This window comes from Dipodomys spectabilis, unplaced genomic scaffold (genome assembly GCF_019054845.1).
Source record: "Dipodomys spectabilis isolate Male_0828 unplaced genomic scaffold, ASM1905484v1 ptg000493l, whole genome shotgun sequence".
Lineage (NCBI taxonomy): Eukaryota > Metazoa > Chordata > Mammalia > Rodentia > Heteromyidae > Dipodomys > Dipodomys spectabilis.
The window spans coordinates 395,001-415,000 of record NW_024871170.1 but is presented as its reverse complement, the minus strand read 5'-3'; the positions used below and the strand labels follow the sequence as shown (position 1 = coordinate 415,000).

Genomic DNA, 20,000 nt, shown 5'->3' with positions numbered 1-20,000 from the left:
TCTGATCTCCAATGAACTACTCAGAAAAAGCCAGAAGTGGCGCTGTGGCTCAAGTGGTAGAGCGCCAGCCTTGAGCAAGAGCAGCTCAGGGACAGCACCCAGGCCCTGAGTTCAAGCCCCAGGACTAGCAAAAAATAAACAAAGAGAAAATAATTACACGGGTATTTTAAGTCTCTGTGCGTGTGCATGTGTGTGCGCACTGTTCCTGGGGCTTGAACTCAGAGCTTGGGTGCTGTCCTTCAATTTTTGTACTCAATCCTGGTGCTCTACCACTTGACCCACAGAGCCACTTCCAGCTTTTTGGTGGTTCATGGGAGATCAGAATCTCAAGGACTTTCCTATCCAGGCTGGCTTTGAACTGGGATCCTCAGATCCCAGCTCTTGACTAGCTAGGATTACGGGCGTGAACCACCGACGCAGCGCTTGGGCTGTAAGTTTAAGGTATAAATCTCTGAGAGACTCAAATGACTTTTCTCTAAGGCTTTTTCAAGGATTTTGCTGTTGCAATTATGTGTGTGTTCACACTTACGCATCTTAAATTCAGAACTTCTTTCAAACAGATCAGATTCTTTTTCCTGTCTTTCTTTCTTTCCCTCCCTCCCTCCCTCCCTCCCTCCCTTCCTGGGGTATCTGTGCTACTACTGTATCTTGAACTCAGAACCCTGCTTGGCTTTGTTGCTGTTGCTGTTCAAGGCCAGCGCTGGATCACCAAGAGCCTAGTCTCCGGTTGGTTCTACAGAGCTCCCCAACGGGACAGGTCCTACATCCATACGTAGCCACCTTTCCCAGGCTCCTTCCTTCCTGTAGTTCTAAAGTCAGAAGCTGCTCGCCACAGAAACAGACCAGGTGAACCTCGGCCTGGGGAACTTCCGGTCCCCCCCAGCCTCCAACCCACACACTCCATTTCCTGCTTTCCCCATTTCCCCAGCAGGAAATAGGTGCAGACCTAGAGAGGTTTCTAGAACTCCCCGCCATCAGAGCCTTGGCCTTCGGGGCATGGGTGGGCCCAGGGATGTCAGGCTGCCTGGCCTGGAGCAACCCAGAGCCAGTACCCCCTGAGGGACTAAGCCTCTTCCTTCCAGCACTGAATCACTCATTACAGATGGATCCACTTTCATTCATTAAACCCCAGGTGCGGGTCCTGAGACTTGAACACAGGACCCAGGACGCTCTCCTTGAGCTTTATACTTTGCCCCAAGCCTGGGGTTCTACCCCTTGGGCCACACTGCCACTTGGGGCTTCTTCTTAATTCACTGGAGATAAGAGTTTCTTGGAATTCCCAAACTCTACACTCCAGACCGCAGTCTCCCGACTAGCAAGGATTACAGGCGGCAGACACAGCACCCGCCCAGCCGTCTCTAAGCGCTAAAAGGAGATACGGCTGAGGAGTTCAGGTTAAAATAAAATCTGGGAATCAGTGAAAGGGAAAAACAAAAACAAACCCGAGCCACAGCTCCACCCTGAAGCCCGAGGCGGTGGGAAGGTACGACTCTCCTCTGGGGTCCTAACTTCGGTTTAACTCACTGAAGCTCACTGTGTCGGAGGGAATTTTTCCACTCCAGGTGAAGCAGGAAAGAGCCGGCCCTCCACCTCGCTGCACCCGGGAAGTTACTAACCGGATCCATGACTCACAAGCAGAATCTTTGCAATCCACGGGATCGCGTTCCAAGATCCTCCTAATGGCTGGCGTGGAAAGGTTTGGGGTTTGGAGGACCACAATACTATATGTATCTATAGATCTATAATTTATCTATTTATCTCTACATATGGGTGAAGCAGCACCACTAATGCCTTCGTTCTGCTAAATGAAATTGGGGTGAAGGTAGTTCCAAGAAAGCCAGCTCCTCTCTCCTGCCTTTGAAACACAAACGCCGATTCCCGTGCACCCCAATATCAGGGGGCAGAAAAAACAAGGATGATGATGATGATGATGATGATGATGATGATGATGATGATTCCAAGGTGTGACCCAGCACAACCAGGGCCCCTGTCTGCGTTTTTTGTGTCACTGGAAAAACATCCAATCCAATCCAAATGAAGTCAGACAATCACATCAGCAGAACAAAAGCCTCCTGGGGTTTGGAAATGCCACCGCGCCGGCATTCAGACCACACAAATCCCTTCCCCCTCCCAACCTCACCCCCCACCCCCCTTCGGCCTGCACCCCACCATTTGGGAAGTGACTGGCCTCTGGGCTGCCTCCTGTAAGCCCAGCGGGACAGTTCACGCCCGGAGCCTGGGATCAAGGACGTGGTCCGCCCTTCGGGGCTTCTCTCCCCCTGGGGACGGCTCAGACCCCCACACCAGCAGGCAGCACCCCCTAATTCACAGCCCGGGGACGCCCCTGAACCCCCACAACACACAAGCCCTAGAGCTAGCACAACGTGCTCTGATTCCAGACAGCTCGAAATGCACCGTGGAGAAAGATGATGGGGGGGGACCCCCAAAGGGGGGATGGCGGTCATCCTGAGGCTCACCCAACCCCTGCCCCACCCCAGGCCAGGACCTTCTGGGCTTTTCCAGAACAAAGCGAGCTGGTGGTGGTCTCCCCCACACACACACACACACTGATGCCAATCTCGCAGGGTGGAGGCCACATGCACGTGACTCCGGCACGCCTCCGTGGGCTGCTCACCTTCATGGCCGCGGTGGAGAGGCGGATGCTGGGGAGCAGGCCTGCGGCACACGTGGCGTCCAGCAGCAGCTGGCCCGCGCTGGCTGGCTGGGCGCTCGCTCTGCGTCTCTGTGTGTCTGTCTGCTGGCTTTAAGCTCTGCAGGTCACATGCGCCAGGCAACTGCACGCTGCTGCCCCCGGCGGCCGCTCAGCACCCGCAGCCACAGCCAGCCTCCGGCAAGAGAGAGCACCGAGCGCCCAGCACCCACGGGTGGGTGGGTGCTGGCTGCTGAGTCCCCCCTCAGGCCAGGTCCTGATGATTGGGAGGGGGTGGGTTTAGGAAGAAGGAGGAGCAGGTGAGAAAGGAGATTTGCTGGTGTGGATCTGATCGCAGGTTGAACCTCTCTGAGTTACCCCAAGGCTGAATGATACTTTTCAGGGTCTCCAAAAGTACAGAAGCCTGGCCAGCTGGTGTGTGTGTGTGTGTGTGTGTGTGTGTGTGTGTGTGTGTGTGTGTGCAGCCATAGAGCAAAACTAAAGTCCTTTTGGCTGGGGGGGCCCATGGCTCCCGCCTGTCATCCCAACTACTCAGGAGGCTGAGATCTGAGGATCGAGGTTCAAAGCCAGCCCAGGGCAGGAAAGCCAAGAAGACTCTGATCTCCAATGAACCACCAGAAAACCGGAAGTGGAGCTGTGGCTCAAGTGGTAGAGCACCCGCCTTGAGCTGAAGAAGCCCAGGCACCGAGTTCAAGCCCCAACACCGACCAAAATAAATCAGTCAAGAGGCTTTTGCTGCTACATTGGAGATAAGGCGCTTACTGGATTTGTCGGCCCCTGCTGGCTTTGAACCACAGAAACCTCAAGCCTCAGATCTAGGCCTCCCGAGGAGCTGGGATTACAGGCGTGAGGCCCCAGCTCAGGACAAACAGATCTTTTGCAGATGTAAAATGACTCGTCCCGTCCCATCAAAAGAAGAAGACATTCGATTCCAAAACGGTATTTGTCGGGCGGTGATTCAGTGTTACCCAAAGTTGTCTAGCTAGCCACAGATTAACTGTTCGTTCGACCGTCCAGCGCTGGAAGTGAGTTGAGGCTTTGGGTCTTTACCCTAACGCATCACAAAATACAATTACTGCTAATGTGAAAATGTGTCGGAGTAAAACAATATACTCTCCGTATCATTAAACATTATGTGGGAGAGGAATGCTAACCTATTTGAACTGGGGGTGTGTTTTTTAGTGCCTTTACGGGGGCTTGAACTCAGGGCCTCTCCCTAAGTGTGAGGGCTGGTGCTCCACCACCTGAGCCACAGCTCCGTGTCCAGCTTTTTGCTGGTTAATTGCTGATAAGAGTCTCAAAGGCTTTTTACCCTCTATTTATTTATTGCAGTACTGGGATTTGAACTCCGGGTCTTGGGCTTGCTCAGCCTGCTTGCTTTGCTGCTGGCTTGACTGGTGTGGAACCACTTGAACCACAACTCCAACCTGGCTTTTTGCTGGTTAGTTTAGAGGTGATGTCCTGAGGACTTTTCTGCCCAAGCAAGCGGGCCTCGAATTTCCATCCTCGGCGCCTTCAGCCTCCTGAGTCGCTGGGATTAAAGGCCTGAGCCACTGGTGATCAGAGAAAAGCCAAGCATTGTTAGCATACTGACTCCTAAACCTCAGCACCTGTCGGAGGGAACAGATACAAATCAAAGTCCCACGTGCATACGTATATATTTTATTGGTCACATAAAACTTACTATTTTTCTGTCAGAAGTTATGGTGTCTGTGCATCTAGGAGAGCAGAAAACCAACCGTAAAAGCAGCACTTACAGGGCAGCAAAGCTCATAAAGGAATAAATGCTTCTTCTGGGTGTGTGTAGCAAACCGACCCCAGGGCCTGGAGCCGTCCCCGAGCTTCTCGGGCTCCAGCCTGGCACTCTACCACACGGGCCACGGCGCCACTTCCGGCTGCTTTTGGCTGCGGTTCATTGGAGATGGGAGTCTCGACAGTCTTCCCTGCTTGGGCTGGCTTTGGTCTGCGATCCTCCGGATTGCAGGCATGGCTTTCCCAGCCCTAGGATGGGGCGCTGGACAGGAAGCCGGGAGCAGCCTGGGCTGGATTTCCCGCCCTGGGTCCCTGGGAAAGGCCCTGGGCTCAAGCCTGTGATCTCAAAACGCTGCCCACACTCGACTCGATGGTCCTGATAAGGAGCATTGTGTGGGGACCGGGCAGGTGGCTCAGTGGTAGAGCGCTCACCCAGCATGCGTGAGGCCCTGGGTTCGAGTCCTCAGCACCACAGACACAGAAAAAGCCAGAAATGGTGCTGTGGCTCAAGTGGTAGAGCACCCGCCTGGAGCTGAAGCGCTGAGGGACAGCGCCCAGGCCCTGAGTTCAAGCCCCACGACCCACACAAAGAAAAAGCAGGGCTAGATATTCAACCAGAAGCCCAGGTGGAGAGCCGGCCCGGGTGGAGGGGCCAGGGGTCGCTGCAGCCCTCCCAGGCCTGCTAGGAAAGCGACCCGGCATCTGACTCGGGCCAGCAGCAGCGTGGCCGAAGCCCACGGGCCGAGCCAGCCCAGCGTGCTGTGAGTCAGGATGTCACGGGAATGACTGCCCCGAGTGCAGCGGCCACGGCCGCCCCGGGCCGACGCCCAGCGCCCGGCACTGGACACACCACGCTCGCAGGCCGCTGGCTCTGGTGGTTAAGTCTCCGTGCACCTGACCACGCCACACTCCGAGTCGGGGCCTTATCTGCAGATCTGGGGACCTTCAGGGAAAGAGGATCTCACAGAATACATTAAAACGTCCTAAATCCACACACTCTGACCCGAACTGCACAACCACATTGTATAGTCCACATACGACTCTGAAGAATCCATAGCTTGTTATGCACATTGGATGATACATATTGGAGTATATTGAATTAGAAATATTGAATTATATTGAATTGAATTATCTATTTTTGAATTATGTATATTTTATACACCTAGCATTATATACATTTGAATTATATATTGAATTATATATTATATTATTTACATATTAATTATATGACATATATGTTATGTGTGATATATAAGTACATATTTATATATTTGTTATTTCATTATGCATAATTATATCATATATATTGTATTATATATTTATAAATGCTATACATATAAATGTGTGTATATGCAACATGTTATTTATAATTAATGACATCTATCAATGATATATAATTTAACAACATTGAGTCCTAGGTGGATTACATCATACATAATTAATTATATCCTCGTTAATTATACTTGTGCCTATTTTTACACACAGATCTGGAAAGTTCCACGCAGTCTATACACTGCTTCTCCCCTTTCCCCAGCCATGGGGATTTCCTCTAGGAAGTGGGTGCGTGCGGGTTGGGGGATCTGGGGGCCGCAGGGAAGCCCGTCAGAATGCACTTGGGATTCTTTCTAGCTCAGGACACCAAGAGCTTCCCGATCCTCCTCTCTCCGCGCTGGGGGGTGTCGCTCATGAGTCACGCGCACCCTGTGGCTGGCGAAATCCAAGAACATTCTCCGTCTGATCACACAAGCAACATCGCTCCGGGTGAACTCCAGGAAATGGAAACAGGGCTTGTTGTTGTTGTTGTTGTCGGTGGTGGGGCTTGAACTCAGGGCCTGGGCGCTGTCCCTCAGCTCTTCAGCTCAAGGCTGGCGCTCTACCACTTGAGCCACAGTGCCGCTTCTGGTTTTCTGGTGGTTTATTGGAGATCAGAGTCTCACGGACGTTCCTGCCCAGGCTGGCTTTGAACCGTGATCCTCAGATCTCAGCCTCCCGAGTAGCTGAGCTGACAGGTGTGAATCACCAGCTCATAGCACACCTTCTGACAAGGAAAACAGACACAAGTCTGCTCGCTTTTATTCTTTAAAAGTCGGGAATAACTATGCTTGAAAACAGTTGCTCACGGACCTCATCAAATGCCAGGTTTCCCATGAGCTGGGCGTGGCCCCCGGTCGCCCCCCGATCCGGGATGCGGAGGGAGGAGGACCGAAGTTGGAGGTCCCCTGGGGTCACCCCATGAGATGCTGTCTGGAAAAGACCATCCATGAAAGCCAGCGCGTGCGTCTGATTTAAACACGGCAGAGGTGAGCTGGGTGCGTTTGGTGTGATCTTCGTACCTGGAAAAGGTCCACAGTGGTCGCGTTAGGATGACAGTCCCAAGCACTCTTTTATCCTTCTGATACGCTATTTGGAGATCGAGCCCAGGCTCAGTTATAGGTGGATGTATTGATGATTGGATGTATTGATGATTGGATGCATTGATGATTGGATGTATTGATGATTGGATGCATTGATGATTGGAAGTATTGATGATTGGAAGTATTGATGATTGGATGCATTGATGATTGGAAGTATTGATGGTTGGATGTATTGATGATTGGAAGTATTGATGATTGGAAGTATTGATGATTGGAAGTATTGATAATTGGATCTATTGATGATTGGAAGTATTGATGATTGGATGCATTGATGATTGGATGTATTGATGGTTGGATGCATTGATGATTGGATGTATTGATGATTTGGAGAAAACAGGGGAAAAATTGTATTTCAACCAGTGACCAGTAGAGGGCACCAAGGACATGCGTTCAAATTGGCATTAGCTGAAATTCGTGTCTGCCACTTCTGGCTGTGTGTGTGCGAGTGTGTGTACGTGTGTGTGTGCGTGTGCATGCATGTGCGTGCATGTGTGTGCGTGTGTGTGTGCGTGTGCATGTGTGTGCGTGTGTGTACGTGTGCGTGTGTGTGCGTGTGCGTGCGTGTATGTGCGTGTGCGTGCGTGTGGGGGCCTTGGGGGTTTTATTGCTGCTGTGGTTGCTTTGCGTGTGCCAGTCCTGGGTCTTGAACTTGTGGCCCCTTGAGCTGGTTTGCACAAGCCTAGCGTTCTACCCTGGGAGCCACATCTCCCCTCATGGTTTTCTGGGGGTTCATGGGAGATCAGAGTCTCACAGACGTTCCTGCCCGGGCTGGCTTTGAACCGTGATCCTCAGATCTCAGCCTCCTGAGTCGCTGGGATGCCAGGCGGGAGCTGCCGGTGCCGGGTCCAGTTGATGATCTTGATGCCAGAAAGGCCTTTCTAAGACCACACAAACGCATGAAACGTGAGCGAATGGCAGGAAGCTGCGTGTTTAGCCCCTCCTCCGCCGGCCACACGCGTGCACTTGTGTCTGCGGTAGATGATGCGTGCCCAGGGCTCGCCCCTTCCTGAGATGCTCAGGGCTGTGCACAAACGAAGCTATTGGAAGCCAAGGGGAAGAGCCGTGCAGTGCAGGGCTCCATCCCCAACGCCCAGAAAGCTCTGGTGGATTGAGTTTAAAAGGCCAAGCTTCTCCTGAAAGATAAACCAAAACCACAGAGGGAAAGCTGCGTCCAGCCCGGAACAGCGGCTCTGGGTGACTGGGGGTACGTAAATGACATGCAAACGGGGTGCAAATGAAGCGAAGGCAAAGGTCATTCTCCCAGAGCTGTGGCTGAGCCTGCGGCTGCACCGTCTCCATGGAAACCAATCCGGCAAATTCCAAAGCAAAGCCGGGCTGGGTGGCGCAGGCTTATAATCCCAGCACCGGCAGGACCAGGCCAGGGACCTTGAGTTTCAGGCCAGCCTGGTCTCTAGTGAGTTCAAGGCCAACCGGGGCTGTACACTGAGACCCTGTCTCGTAAGAAGACGTGTTCAGCGGGGCGAGTGGCCGACTGCTGCAGTCCCTGCCTGGACCCACCGGGCGGACGTTAACCAGCGAGGCCAGCAGCGTCCCCACGCCGGACCCCGCATGCATTCCCTCAGAACAAGCAATCTCCACCCGACCCAGGCAAAGAAGCGCGCTCCGGCCTGTCACCCAGCTACTCAGGAGGCTGAGAGCTGAGGATCGCGGTTCAAAGCCAGCCCGGGCAGGAAAGGCCCTGAGAGTCTTCTCTTCCATGAACCACCAGAAAACCAGAAGTGGTGCTGTGGCTCAAGTGGTAGAGCACCAGCCTTGAGCTGAAGAGCTGAGGGACGGCACCCAGGCCCTGAGTTCAAGTCCCATGACTGACAGGAAAGGAAGAAAGAAAGAGAGAGAGAGAGAAAGAAGGGGGGAGGGAGAAAGAGGGGGGGAGGGAGGGGGGAGCAGGGCTCTCCACAGCTCTTCCCCGTGGAGGAGGGGTCCCTTCAGGGCTCGTGGCAAAGTTAGACAATTGAGGAGGAGAAAGCCATTTGCGTCATGGAACAAACGACTTTTGGGTTCCCCCCCTCCCCCGCTTTCCCTTCCTCTGTCTATAAAAAGCCGGTGGTAGCATCAGCACGCACCTGTGCTGACCTCATCAGAGCACAGACAGCCGACAACGCTGGGTGCTGGGATCCTAGTAGCTGAGGCTGGGTGCTGGCATCCTAGTAGCTGAGGCTGGGTGCTGGCATCCTAGTAGCTGAGGCTGGGTGCTGGGATCCTAGTAGCTGAGGCTGGGTGCTGGGATCCTAGTAGCCGGCCCAGGCTGGGTGCTGGGATCCTAGTAGCCGACCCAGGCTGGGTGCTAGGATCCTAGTAGCTGAGGCTGGGTGCTGGCATCCTAGTAGCTGAGGCTGGGTGCTGGCATCCTAGTAGCCGACCCAGGCTGGGTGCTGGGATCCTAGTAGCTGAGGCTGGGTGCTGGGATCCTAGTAGCCGACCCAGGCTGGGTGCTGGGATCCTAGTAGCCGACAATGCTGGGTGCTGGCATCCTAGTAGCTGAGGCTGGGTGCTGGGATCCTAGTAGCCGACCCAGGCTGGGTGCTGGGATCCTAGTAGCCGACCCAGGCTGGGTGCTGGGATCCTAGTAGCCGACCCAGGCTGGGTGCTGGGATCCTAGTAGTTGAGGCTGGGTGCTGGGATCCTAGTAGCCGACCCAAGCTGGGTGCTGGGATCCTAGTGGCCGGCCCAGGCTGGGTGCTGGGATCCTAGTAGCCGGCCGAGGCTGGGTGCTGGGATCCTAGTAGCCGACCCAGGCTGGGTGCTGGGATCCTAGTAGCCGACCCAGGCTGGGTGCTGGCATCCTAGTAGCAGACCCAGGCTGAGTGCTGGGATCCTAGTAGCCGGCCGAGGCTGGGTGCTGGGATCCTAGTAGCTTGCGTGGAGTGGCATGGGAATCCAGACATGTGCATTGCTGGGAGGCCCTCAGGACTCGCCCGCCTCCAACAACGGCCTTGGGAAGTGTTTCTCTGGGCGGAAGAACTTTCTCTCTTCCTGTGACCTGTCAGGAAGTGTGTGTGGCTTTGTCACCGCTCCCCAGAGCGACTGTCAGCTGGGATGTCACTGACGGCTTGGCCCTTAGCCCCCCCTTCTCCTTCCCTCCCTCCCTCCTTCCTTCCTTCCTTCCTTCCTTCCCTCCCTCCCTTCCTCCCTCCCTCCCTCCCTCCCTCCCTCCCTCCTTCCTTCTTTCCTTCCTTCCTCTTCTTCCTGTTTCTTGCTTCTTTCCTTCTCTTCTTCCCCTCCTCCTCCTCCTCCTCCTTCCGTCAGAAACCACTAGAAGTCAGTCTGGCACTGCAGGCAGATGGTGTCAGCAGAAGGGGTCCCCAGGAAGCCCTGGCCGGTGTGGCGGGTGACAGGGCGGCGTGTGGGATGGACGGGCGAGGGCAGCTTCCTGGCAGCCCCTCTGAGGCTCTGAGCCGTGAAGCACAGCAGCGCGTGGAGGAGGAACCAAAAAAGTGTAAAAACAAAGAAAAAGAGGAACTGCGGCGTGAGTCCCCGGCGGGTCTCGGGCAGAGGAAGCAAAGCAGGGGCGCGGGGAGGGGTGTCAGCGGCCTGCGTACGCCAAGAAGCAGCTGGACCCGCCAGGCCCGGCCCTGCTGCGCACACCAACACACCCAGCAGCACCAGCAGCACCAGCACCAGCACCAGCAGCACCAGCACCAGCAGCACCAGCAGCACCAGCACCAGCAGCACCAGCACCAGCAGCAGCACCAGCAGCACCAGCAGCACCAGCAGCACCAGAAGCACCAGCAGCACCAGCACCAGCAGCACCAGCAGCACCAGCAGCACCAGCAGCACCAGCACCAGCACCAGCAGCACCAGCAGCACCAGCAGCACCAGCAGCACCAGCACCAGCAGCACCAGCAGCACCAGCAGCACCAGCACCAGCACCAGCACCAGCACCAGCACCAGCACCAGCAGCACCAGCACCAGCACCAGCAGCACCAGCACCAGCAGCACCAGCACCAGCACCAGCAGCACCAGCAGCACCAGCACCAGCAGCACGGCCGGCCGGCCACGCTTATCACCAGCCTGGGAGGAAAAGCAGCTGCTCCAGCCGCACGGTTGTGATCGATCAGTGCGTGCCCGTGTGCGTGTGTGTGCGCGCGTGGAAAAGAGACAGGCCTGTTTTGCAGAACGCGACACCTTTCCTGCCTGAATTAGAGGAAGCGATTTCACACACTCACACACACACACGGGCCACCAAAACAGGCGGATGGCATTCTGATGGATCTCTGCACAGCCAGGAAACTCGCAAGGTGAGGGACGGAGATCGGGCGGGTGAGTGCGGCTGAGCAGCCAGCGAGGGGCTTCCGGCCATTTTCGCTTTTCTTTTCCTTTCTCAACCTTTCGCCATCCCCACTGTTCTGGCTACGAGAGAGGTTTGGGAAGTGGGGCTGAGGGTTTAGAAGGTAGCGTAGGAGCTCGCGGTGCTGTTGGTCTCCCTCGTGGGCTGCGTCGGGTGGGCTGCGTTTCTCATGGCTGGTTTCGTGCAGAGTCAAACAACCCCTCAACCCGCGGGAAGTGCTCGCCCAGAGACGCGCGTCCATCCCGAGGTGTCTGAACTCGGAAGCGGTGGGGGCCGTTCTACGGGTGACTGTGTTGTTGTTGTTGTTGCTTTTGATCTTCTCACCAGTTCTTGAACTGGTAGGGAAAGGCCTAAAGCAGGAGGCGGAGGGAAATGGGGGTGAATTCTGTGTGCACCCCATTTCACCTGGGTGGAAAGTCTTCCAAAAGGTCCCCCTTGCCTGCTGCGGTGTGTAAATGGGAATCTTTGACCTGGGGAAGCAAGAATCCCTGGGCACCATGTAAAGATACTTTGGGGATTGGGGGATTTGTCACTCTTGGGTCACCTAAAAGTGACAGAAATGGCTGGACGCCGGTGGCTCGCGCCCAGCATCCTGGCTACTTTGGAGGCTGAGGTCTGGGGATTGTGGTTCAAAGCCAGCCCGGTGGTGAATCTCCAACTAACCAAAAGCAGGAAGTATGGCTGCGTCTCAGGTGGTGGATGGCTAGCCTGGAGGGGAGGAAAAAAGAAAAGAAGCCCAGGGACAGCGCCCCGGCCCTGAGTTCAAGGCCCAGAGCCGGCAGGAAAACCACGTGCTAAGAAGCCATGGTCAGATTACAGACGTCAGAGTGTTTATAAGCCTGCTTTGTTCTAGAAACAAACCTAGCGTCTGTTTAGTCAGCCATTTATCAGACGACCTCTTCTGTTCTGTAGCTCCTGGCTTTGCCAGCCTACATGGTCTTTTTTTAAACCAGAAGTTGTTTTGAGAAATAAACGGCCGAACCCAGCTCCTGGTGGCGTTGGAATGACACGCCTCAGGCCTCCGCTGTGTGTGGGGTTGGTTGGACTCTCCTGAGCAAGCGGAACCCACATTGCTGAAGAAATTGCATGGCTTTAAAGCAGCAATGGTGTGGCTGTGGGCAGGGGGCTCAGGGGTAGAGCGCTCGCCTAGCCTGCATGAAGCCCTGGGTTCGAGTCTTCACAGACACAGAAAATCAGTGCTGTGGCTCAGGTGGGAAAGTGCTAGCCTTGAGCAAAAGCAGCCCAGGGACTGGCAAGATAAATAAATAATATCAATGGTTATTAAAGCCTTATTATTGCTTCTCAGTCGTATGAACTTGCCAGTGTTGAGTAATTCTTGCACAGTCACTGCGGCAGGCTGGGGTTAAGGTAGGGCTGGTTTCACCCTGGTGCTGACAGGACTAATCTTTGGTTTGTGTTTATCTTTGGATTAAATCAATATTGAGTCCCCTGGGTGGTTGCTGCTGCTGTTGTGTTGCTTTTCTTGTGTGGTGGGGTTGGAACTCAGGGCTTCATGCTCTTGCTAGGTCTTTTCATTCCAGGTGGGTGCTCTACCGCTTGAACCACACGCAGTTCTACTTAGGCTTTTACCCATCCATTGGAGATCAGAGTCTCTTGGATTTGTCTGCCCGGGCTGGGTTTGAACTGTGGTCCTTAGCTCTCAGCCTCAGGCACGTAGCTAGGATTCAGGTGTGAGCCACGGGTGCCGGATTTATATCCCAAACTATTCCAATGTGTCTGTCTCTCCATGGGTTTCCTTGTTAGTGCCTTGCTGGGAGAATCAAGTTTTGAACAAAATGAGCACTCTGGGTCATGTAAACCTGTGCTTATTTTTTTTCCCCCAATTTGTCCCCAGGGAAAAGTTGGTTCAAATATCCAAAATTGGCCTGTAAAAAAAAAAAAAATCACCCTGCCCAGGGCTGGTGGCTCCCGCCTGCCATCCCAGCCACTCTGAGGCTGAGATCTGAGGATCACAGTTCAAAGCCAGCCCGGGCAGGAAAGCCCATGAGACCCTGATCTCCCATGAACCACCAGAAATGCCAGACGTGGGGCTGTGGTTCAAGTGGTAGAGCACCAACCTGGAGTAAGAAAGCCAAGCAAGGGCATCAGGCCCTGAGTTCAAGCCCCAGGCCCAGCACACACGTAAATGCGACCTTGGTGGGATGCATGTGTTTTGCTGTGCTTTTCCAGCAGGGAGGAAGGAAGGGGAATTCTTAGTTTCTGTCAAGTTATTCACAGATGTTTCGGATCTATGAAATCCATCTTTCGAGTCTCTCCTGTCGGTGTCAGGATTTTGCTCGTCAGCAATCACTCTGCCCTTAAAACTCAACCTTTGAAGGAAGAAGAACATTTGGTTCCTATTTTCAAAATGTTCTGTATAATGTGGGCGCCGGTGGCTCACGCCGGTCATCCCAGCTACCCAGGAGGCTGAGATCTGAGGATCACGGTTCAAAGCCAACCCCAGGCAGGAAAGTGCGTGAGACGCTTCTCTCCAATGAACCAGCAAAAAAGAGTAAGCTATGGAGCTGCGGTTTAATGGTAGAGCACCAACTTTGAGCACAAAAGCTAAAGGACAGCATCCTGGCTTTGGGTTCAATCCCCAGTATTGGCACACATGAACACACACACACACACACACACACACACACAGAAAACACACACAAATATGTTGTTTTTGGTGGTCCAGGGGCTTGAACTCAGGGCCTGGGCGCTGTCCCTGAGCTCTTTTTGCTCAAGGCTGGCGCTCTACCACTTGAGCCACAGCGCCACTTCCGGTTTTCTGGTGGTTCATTGGAGATCAGAGTCTCATGGACTTCCCTGCCTGGGCTGGCTTTGAACCAGGATCCTCAGATCTCAGCCTCCTGGGTCGCTGGGATGCCAGGCGGGAGCCACCGGCGCCCGGCTCACATGGGATGTTTTGTAAAGCAGATGTTCCGGATGGCCTAGAGGAGGAGAGAAAAAGTCTACTCACCCCACGCTCCACCCTGCCCACGCCACCGTGCTACTTGCATTCTGAGTCAGACATTTGAATTCTGAGTCAGAGAGAAAAACAAATAGTTCAGTCTGCCCTTCTGAGGGTCTCTGGCTTTCGAATCAGCGAATGTGTTGGGACCATTGCTTTGGGACGCGTCTACTAAGATTCATCAGTAGCGAAGCTGGTGGCTGACGCCTGTCATCCCAGCTACTCAGGAAGTTGATCTCTGAAGACGGAGGTTCAAAGCCAGCCCCGGCAGGAAAGTCCGTGAGACTCTTTATCTCCAATAAACCACTCAGAAAACCAGAAGTGGCGCTGTGGCTCAAGCGGTAGAGCGCCAGCCTTGAGCTGAAGAGCTGAGGGACAGCGCCCAGGCCCTGAGTTCAAGCCCCAGGACCGACAAGAAAACAAAACAACGTATTTGTTTATTTTCTTTGGGGGGGCCTGGGACAGGGTCTTGCTATGTAGTTCATATTCTCCAATCTCTGAGTGCTGAAATTACAGGCATGTGCAACCTCACTCACCTGCAAGTGCCCAGTTCTTGAGTGGTGACCCTGCCTATTTTTGCTCACGTAATAGATATTGGCTGCTCCATAGAGGTTTGTGCTTTGTTTTTCTTTCCCAGTTCTAGGCCTTGAACTCAGGGCCTAGGCACTGTCCCTGAGCTTCTTTTGCTCAAGGCTAGCGCTCTACCACCTGAGCCACGGCACCACTTCCGGCTTTTTCTGAGTATGTGGTACTGAGGACTCGAACCCAGGGCTTCAGGCATGCTAGGAGAGCGCTCTACCACTGAGCCACCCGCCCAGCTCTGGAGGTTTGCGTTGACAAAGAAGTTTAACGTGTTGCTCAGGACTAGGGTGTGCGCAGGACCTGTTGTTTGGGGCATCTTATCTCAGAACACATCCATTCGTCCATCTGATCCACTCCTCACCGTGTTCCCCGGTCTGACACGCCGCAATCTCACTTGAGTCACCCAGACATAGATAATCATGCCTGGCGGGCAGGAGCAGGGAAGAAAGAATAGCCTTGAGACTCTGCAGAAGATTCCAGGCCTCCGTCTCCTGCCTCTGATCCCTGCTGCTTAGAGGCTGAGATATGAAGCAATGAGGTTCAGAGCCAGCCTGGATTAAAGAAGAAAAACAATGAGAGACCCCATCTCACCCAATGAACCAGGTGCCGTTTCTTACCGCTGTAATCACGGAAGTATAAATAGGAGGATCACACTCCAAACACACACAAATCATGTTGTCTGGATTTTTATTATAGATTTATGCCCCTTTTCTTTTAGATTTATTCAGCTTAGAGACATGTGTGTGAAGTTTCTCTTGATGAATGATTAGTGAACCCTGACTCTTTTTTTTTATTATCTTTGAGCACAAAGGGGTTTCAGTTCAACCTGGCAGGTTAGAAGTGGAATGTGTTTGGATCCATGTCACCCCTTTGGGCATTCTTTCCCATCATTTTCTTTGTTTGGCCTGTCAAAGCTTTTTTAATGCAACGATAAATCAACTATGACGTGAATAATACCGATAACATCAAATTCTCCCACGTTCAGTATTGATAACAAGTATCAATATTTAGGTTGAATAAATAATCTTTTTTTTTTTTTTCTTTTTTGGTCTCTGCTCATCCTGGGGCTGGAACTCAGGGCCTGGGCGCTGTCCCTGAGCTTTAGTGGACAAGGCTGGCGCTCGACCACTTGGGCAATGACTCCACTTCTGGCTTTTCGGTGGTTCATTGGAGAGAAGCATCTCACGGACTTTCCTGCCCAGACTGAATTTGAACCCCGATCCTCAGACCTCAGCCTCCTGGGCAGATAGACTTGACAGGCATTGGCCACTAGTGCCGGACTGAAGGGAGAAGTTGTTTGGGAAAGAGATCGGCTTTTCTTCCTCGCAATAGTTGGCTGAAGTTGTAAACTGGCGCTGTTACCCGTGAGACCTGATCTCAGAAATACACGTCAGCCAGGATCGAAAACTAGCGTTATGTTCTAACCGTGTGACGGTTTTATTTACTTATTACTTATTATTTCTTTTGACTAGTCCTGGGGCTTGAACTCAGGGCCTCGGTGCTATTCCTGAGCTCCCCCCACCCTGCCTCTCAGTGCTCTACATGTGAACCAGAGCTCCATCTCTGGATTTTTTGACTGGCTAATTGGACATCGGAGTCTCATGAATTGTCCTACCTGGGCTGGCTTCAAACTGTGATCCTCAGATCTCAGCCTCCTGAGTAGCTGGGATGACAGGCGGGAGCCACCAGCGGCCTGGCCTTGCTGTATTTTTCTTACAGCCGATTCCAAAGGCCTTGGCCTGGGGTCTCATTGGCCGGATAGCGGCTTCCTGAGCGACACAGCGTCTCCACAGCTGAAGCGTGGCGGGGCAGAGGTTGGTGCTTCATTGCTTTCCCTGGGAAGGAAACAAGAAATCCTTCCCCGCACAGACGTATGCAAACCCGGCCCAGAGCCGGCTGGTTTGGCTGCTGGAAAGATAGGGAAATAGAGTTCCGGCGTGCACTGAACACCTGTGGGATCAAGGCTTCCATCTGAACGTCTCCCCAGAGTGTCTCCAACCACCACATTGTTTACTTCTGAGCCAGGGCCCAGCGGGGCACGCCTGCCACCCCAGCTGCTCAGGAGGCTGAGGTCTGAGGATCGCGGTTCAAAGCCAGCCCGGGCAGGACAGATCATGAGAGGCTGAGCTCCAATTCGCCACCAAAAAAGCCAGAAGTGGAGCTGTGGCTCACAGGATAGGGCCTAGCCTTGAGTGGGAAAGAGGAACAGGGCCCTGAGTTCAAGCCCCGGTAACAGCACAAAATCAATCAATCGATATGTTAAACTTAGTTGAAAAATTAATTAGTTTTTAAAATACTTGTAAGATAAAATTGTTCTGTGGGTAATATTGTATGTAATGGAAGCCTTCAAAATCTCTTTATTTGTTCCTGAAAGGCTTAAAAGGTAGATGCCCTATTTCTTGCCATATAGATTAGTGACAGTGTTTTTGTGCATCTGTGCTGGTCCTGGGGCTTGAACTCTGGGCCTGAGCGCCGTCCCTCAGCTCTTCAGCTCAAGGCTGGCGCTCTACCACTTGAACCACGGCGCCACTTCCGGTTTTTCTGGTGGTTCATTGGAGATCAGAGTCTCACGGACTTTCCTGCCCAGATCCTGAGATCCTCAGATCTCAGCCTCCTGAGTAGCTGGGATTAAAGGCGTGAGCCACAGTTTCAATTCCAGATTTTTGTTGGTTCATTGGAGACAAGAGTTTCCCAGACGTTTCCTGCCTGGGCTGGCTTCGAACCAGGATCCTCAGATCTCAGCCTCCTGAGTAGTCGGAATGACAGGTGTGAGCCACCTCACTACGCTTTAAAAATCTAATCTATTCTTTTTTTGGCAGTCCCGGGGCTTGAACTCAGGGCCTGGGCACTGACCCTGAGAGCCTAGCGCTCTATCACTTGAGCCACAGCACCACTTCTGGCTTTTTTCTGTGTCTGTGGTGCTGAGGAATCGAACCCAGGGCCTCACGCATGCAAGGCAAGCGCTCTACCCCTGAGCCACCTGCCCGGCCCCTCTAAGCGACTTCTGAGTGGCATCTTCTTCCTTGCAGAGCCCAGCCCGGCCTGGCTTTGTGTGAAAGTCCGGAAGATGGAGAAATGACGCGCGGCGCGTGTCTGTGACGCGATTATCTCAGTGAGTGGACAGAAGCTACCAGCCTCACATCTGCAGCTGCGTGTGTATAGCCTGACACCCTAACGTCTTTACTGGGGAACACCCCAACGCGCACGCGTGTGTGTGTGTGTGTGTGTGCGTGTGTGTGTGTGTGCTGGTCCTGAGACTCGAACTCAGGGCCTGGGCGCTGTCCCTGAGCTGCTCTGTGCTCAAGGCTGGCGCTCTACCCCTTGAGCCACAGTGCCCCGTCCTGATTTTTCTGAGAAGTGTACTGGTGATCAGAGTCTCAGACTTTCCAGCCTCTGAACCCCGATCCTCAGATCTCAGCCTCCTGAGTCACCAGGATGGCAGGCGGGCGCACCAGTGCGTGGCCCCGAGTGTGTCTTCAGCTGAAGACAGGCCCTGAGGTCTCTGGGCTGACCGTCCTGGGGAGTGGTTCCGGGAAGTTCCGCAGTCACTTGCCAAGGGTCTGTGGGTGTCATTTTGACCAGCTGACTTGTATCTGCACACTTGTCCCATCGTGTCTTGCTTAGACCAGGGGCTTCATTTCAAATCCCCTAGGCTGTTGGGCCGGTGGGGGCCAGGCCCGGCTTGGTAGATGCTAACACGTCCAGTTTGTCTCCTCAGAGCGAGCAAGTGCTTTGTGCTATCAGGTCCAGGAACCAAGCGAGCCCGACCCCGTCCCCGATCGGATTGTCCAGCTGCAGTCAGGATGAACCAGGACGGAAGAATGGACGTGAGTATCCGCACTGGCTCTTTCTATGGGACAAGTCCCTGATCCTCTTCAATGGATGGCATTGAAACAGAAATACACACGTACATAATATAATGATGCCATTGTGTTACCATGGCCACATATATATGTATATGCTTATATTGTCTATAGCATTTTAAACGATATGTACATCTATATGTGCACACAATACACATATATGACGATAAATAATGTATGTGTATGTGTGTATACCTACTTGTATACACATGTGGGTGTATGTATATGTTATATGTAACTATATATTATATGTTATTGATACTTATACTTTACTGATTCTTGGTCCCACAAGTATCACTGTGATTTCCATGGGGAAAATTCACCTTTTCATTTATTTTTATTTTTTTTCCCTGCTCCTGGGGCTTGAACTCAGGGCCCAGATGCTGTCCCTGAGCTTTTTCTGCTCAAGGCTGGTGCTCTAGCACTTGAACTACAGCTCCACTTTCGGCTTTTTGGAGGGTGATGGGAGATCAGAGGCTCACAGACTTTCCTGCCCAGGCTGGCTTTGAACCGCGATCCTCAGGTCTCAGCCTCCCGAGTAGCCGGGATGACGGGCGGGAGCCGCTGGTGCTCAGCTGATTTTTATATTGTGTTTTTGAAGAGATGGGAATGATCATGCGTTTTACTATTGCCTGCTGTGAAATCGTTCTTCGCCTTCATTTTAAGGGAGGTTCATCTGATATTTTGCCCGTGATGTCTTTCGGCCTAGTTGAGAAAGGAAGAAAAAAAGGAAATGAGCCTGTCCTGCTATTACTTAGCAGTTCCTTTGCAGTTTTAATAAAGGAAGTTGACTTAGGAGCCAACAGGATGTTTGGTTTTTAGTAATTTCCCTTTTATCTTTCACTGAGGAGGAAGACGCGGGCATCGGTTAAGTACCAGGCACTTGGAACAGAACGATTCCAGGCTAATTCTCTCAAGCAGCTCATACCATAGGTTTGCCAGCTTTTTTTGTTGTTGTTAGCTTTGTTTATTTGTTTTTGCCGGTCCTGGGACTTGAACTCAGGGCCTGGGCACTGTCCCTGAGCTGCTTTGGCTCAAGGCTGGTGCTCTACCACTTGAGCCACAGTGCCACTTCCGGCTCTTTCTGTGTAGGTGGTGCTGAGGCATCGAACCCAGGGCTTCACGCATGCTAGGCGAGCACTCTACCCCTGACCCACCTTACTTGATATTGTTAAGACTTGACCTACTTGACCCAAATCAAGCAGTGTCAAACCTGATTTCACGTTCAAGTGCGTTGAGCTTCAAGTCTGTTGAGATACGGATGCCCTTTCTACAGCCCCTCTTCAGACCCCGTGTAGACATTTTCCTCATAAAGATTACTCACAGATGCCTTGCAGGTCATTTTCTCTGGCTGAGGCATGCCTCGCTCTCTCGCTGGAAGGCCGGCACGTTGTTTGGTCTGTCTGTGCTCATGACAACCACGCAGAAATAGGAGTTACCAGCCAGC

General features: G+C 53.0%; 2 protein-coding genes across 19 annotated transcripts in view; one reads left to right on the top strand and one right to left on the bottom strand.

Annotated features, from left to right (window-relative positions):
- The window catches only part of Bcat1 (branched chain amino acid transaminase 1), a 27,335-nt gene extending 24,626 nt beyond the window's left edge, over positions 1-2,709 (bottom strand). For both annotated transcript variants that reach the window (XM_042669320.1, XM_042669321.1), the window contains exon 1: positions 2,636-2,709. In XM_042669320.1, the coding sequence (XP_042525254.1) occupies positions 2,636-2,641 (6 nt within the window). In that variant the 5' untranslated portion in view covers positions 2,642-2,709. The remainder of the gene's footprint in view (positions 1-2,635) is intronic.
- An 8,058-nt stretch (positions 2,710-10,767) lies between these two features.
- Irag2 (inositol 1,4,5-triphosphate receptor associated 2) overlaps positions 10,768-20,000 on the top strand; it is a 43,066-nt gene continuing 33,833 nt past the window's right edge. For 11 of the 17 annotated variants that reach the window (XM_042669319.1, XM_042669317.1, XM_042669316.1 and 8 more), the window contains exons 1-3: positions 10,768-11,096; positions 17,720-17,802; positions 18,435-18,517. In XM_042669319.1, coding sequence (XP_042525253.1) covers positions 18,494-18,517 — 24 coding nt within the window. In that variant the 5' untranslated portion in view covers positions 10,768-11,096; positions 17,720-17,802; positions 18,435-18,493. Of the gene's footprint in view, positions 11,097-17,719; positions 17,843-18,408; positions 18,518-19,401; positions 19,487-20,000 lie in introns of those variants that run through there. The other 6 variants (XM_042669303.1, XM_042669312.1, XM_042669309.1 and 3 more) reach the window with 4 other exon arrangements.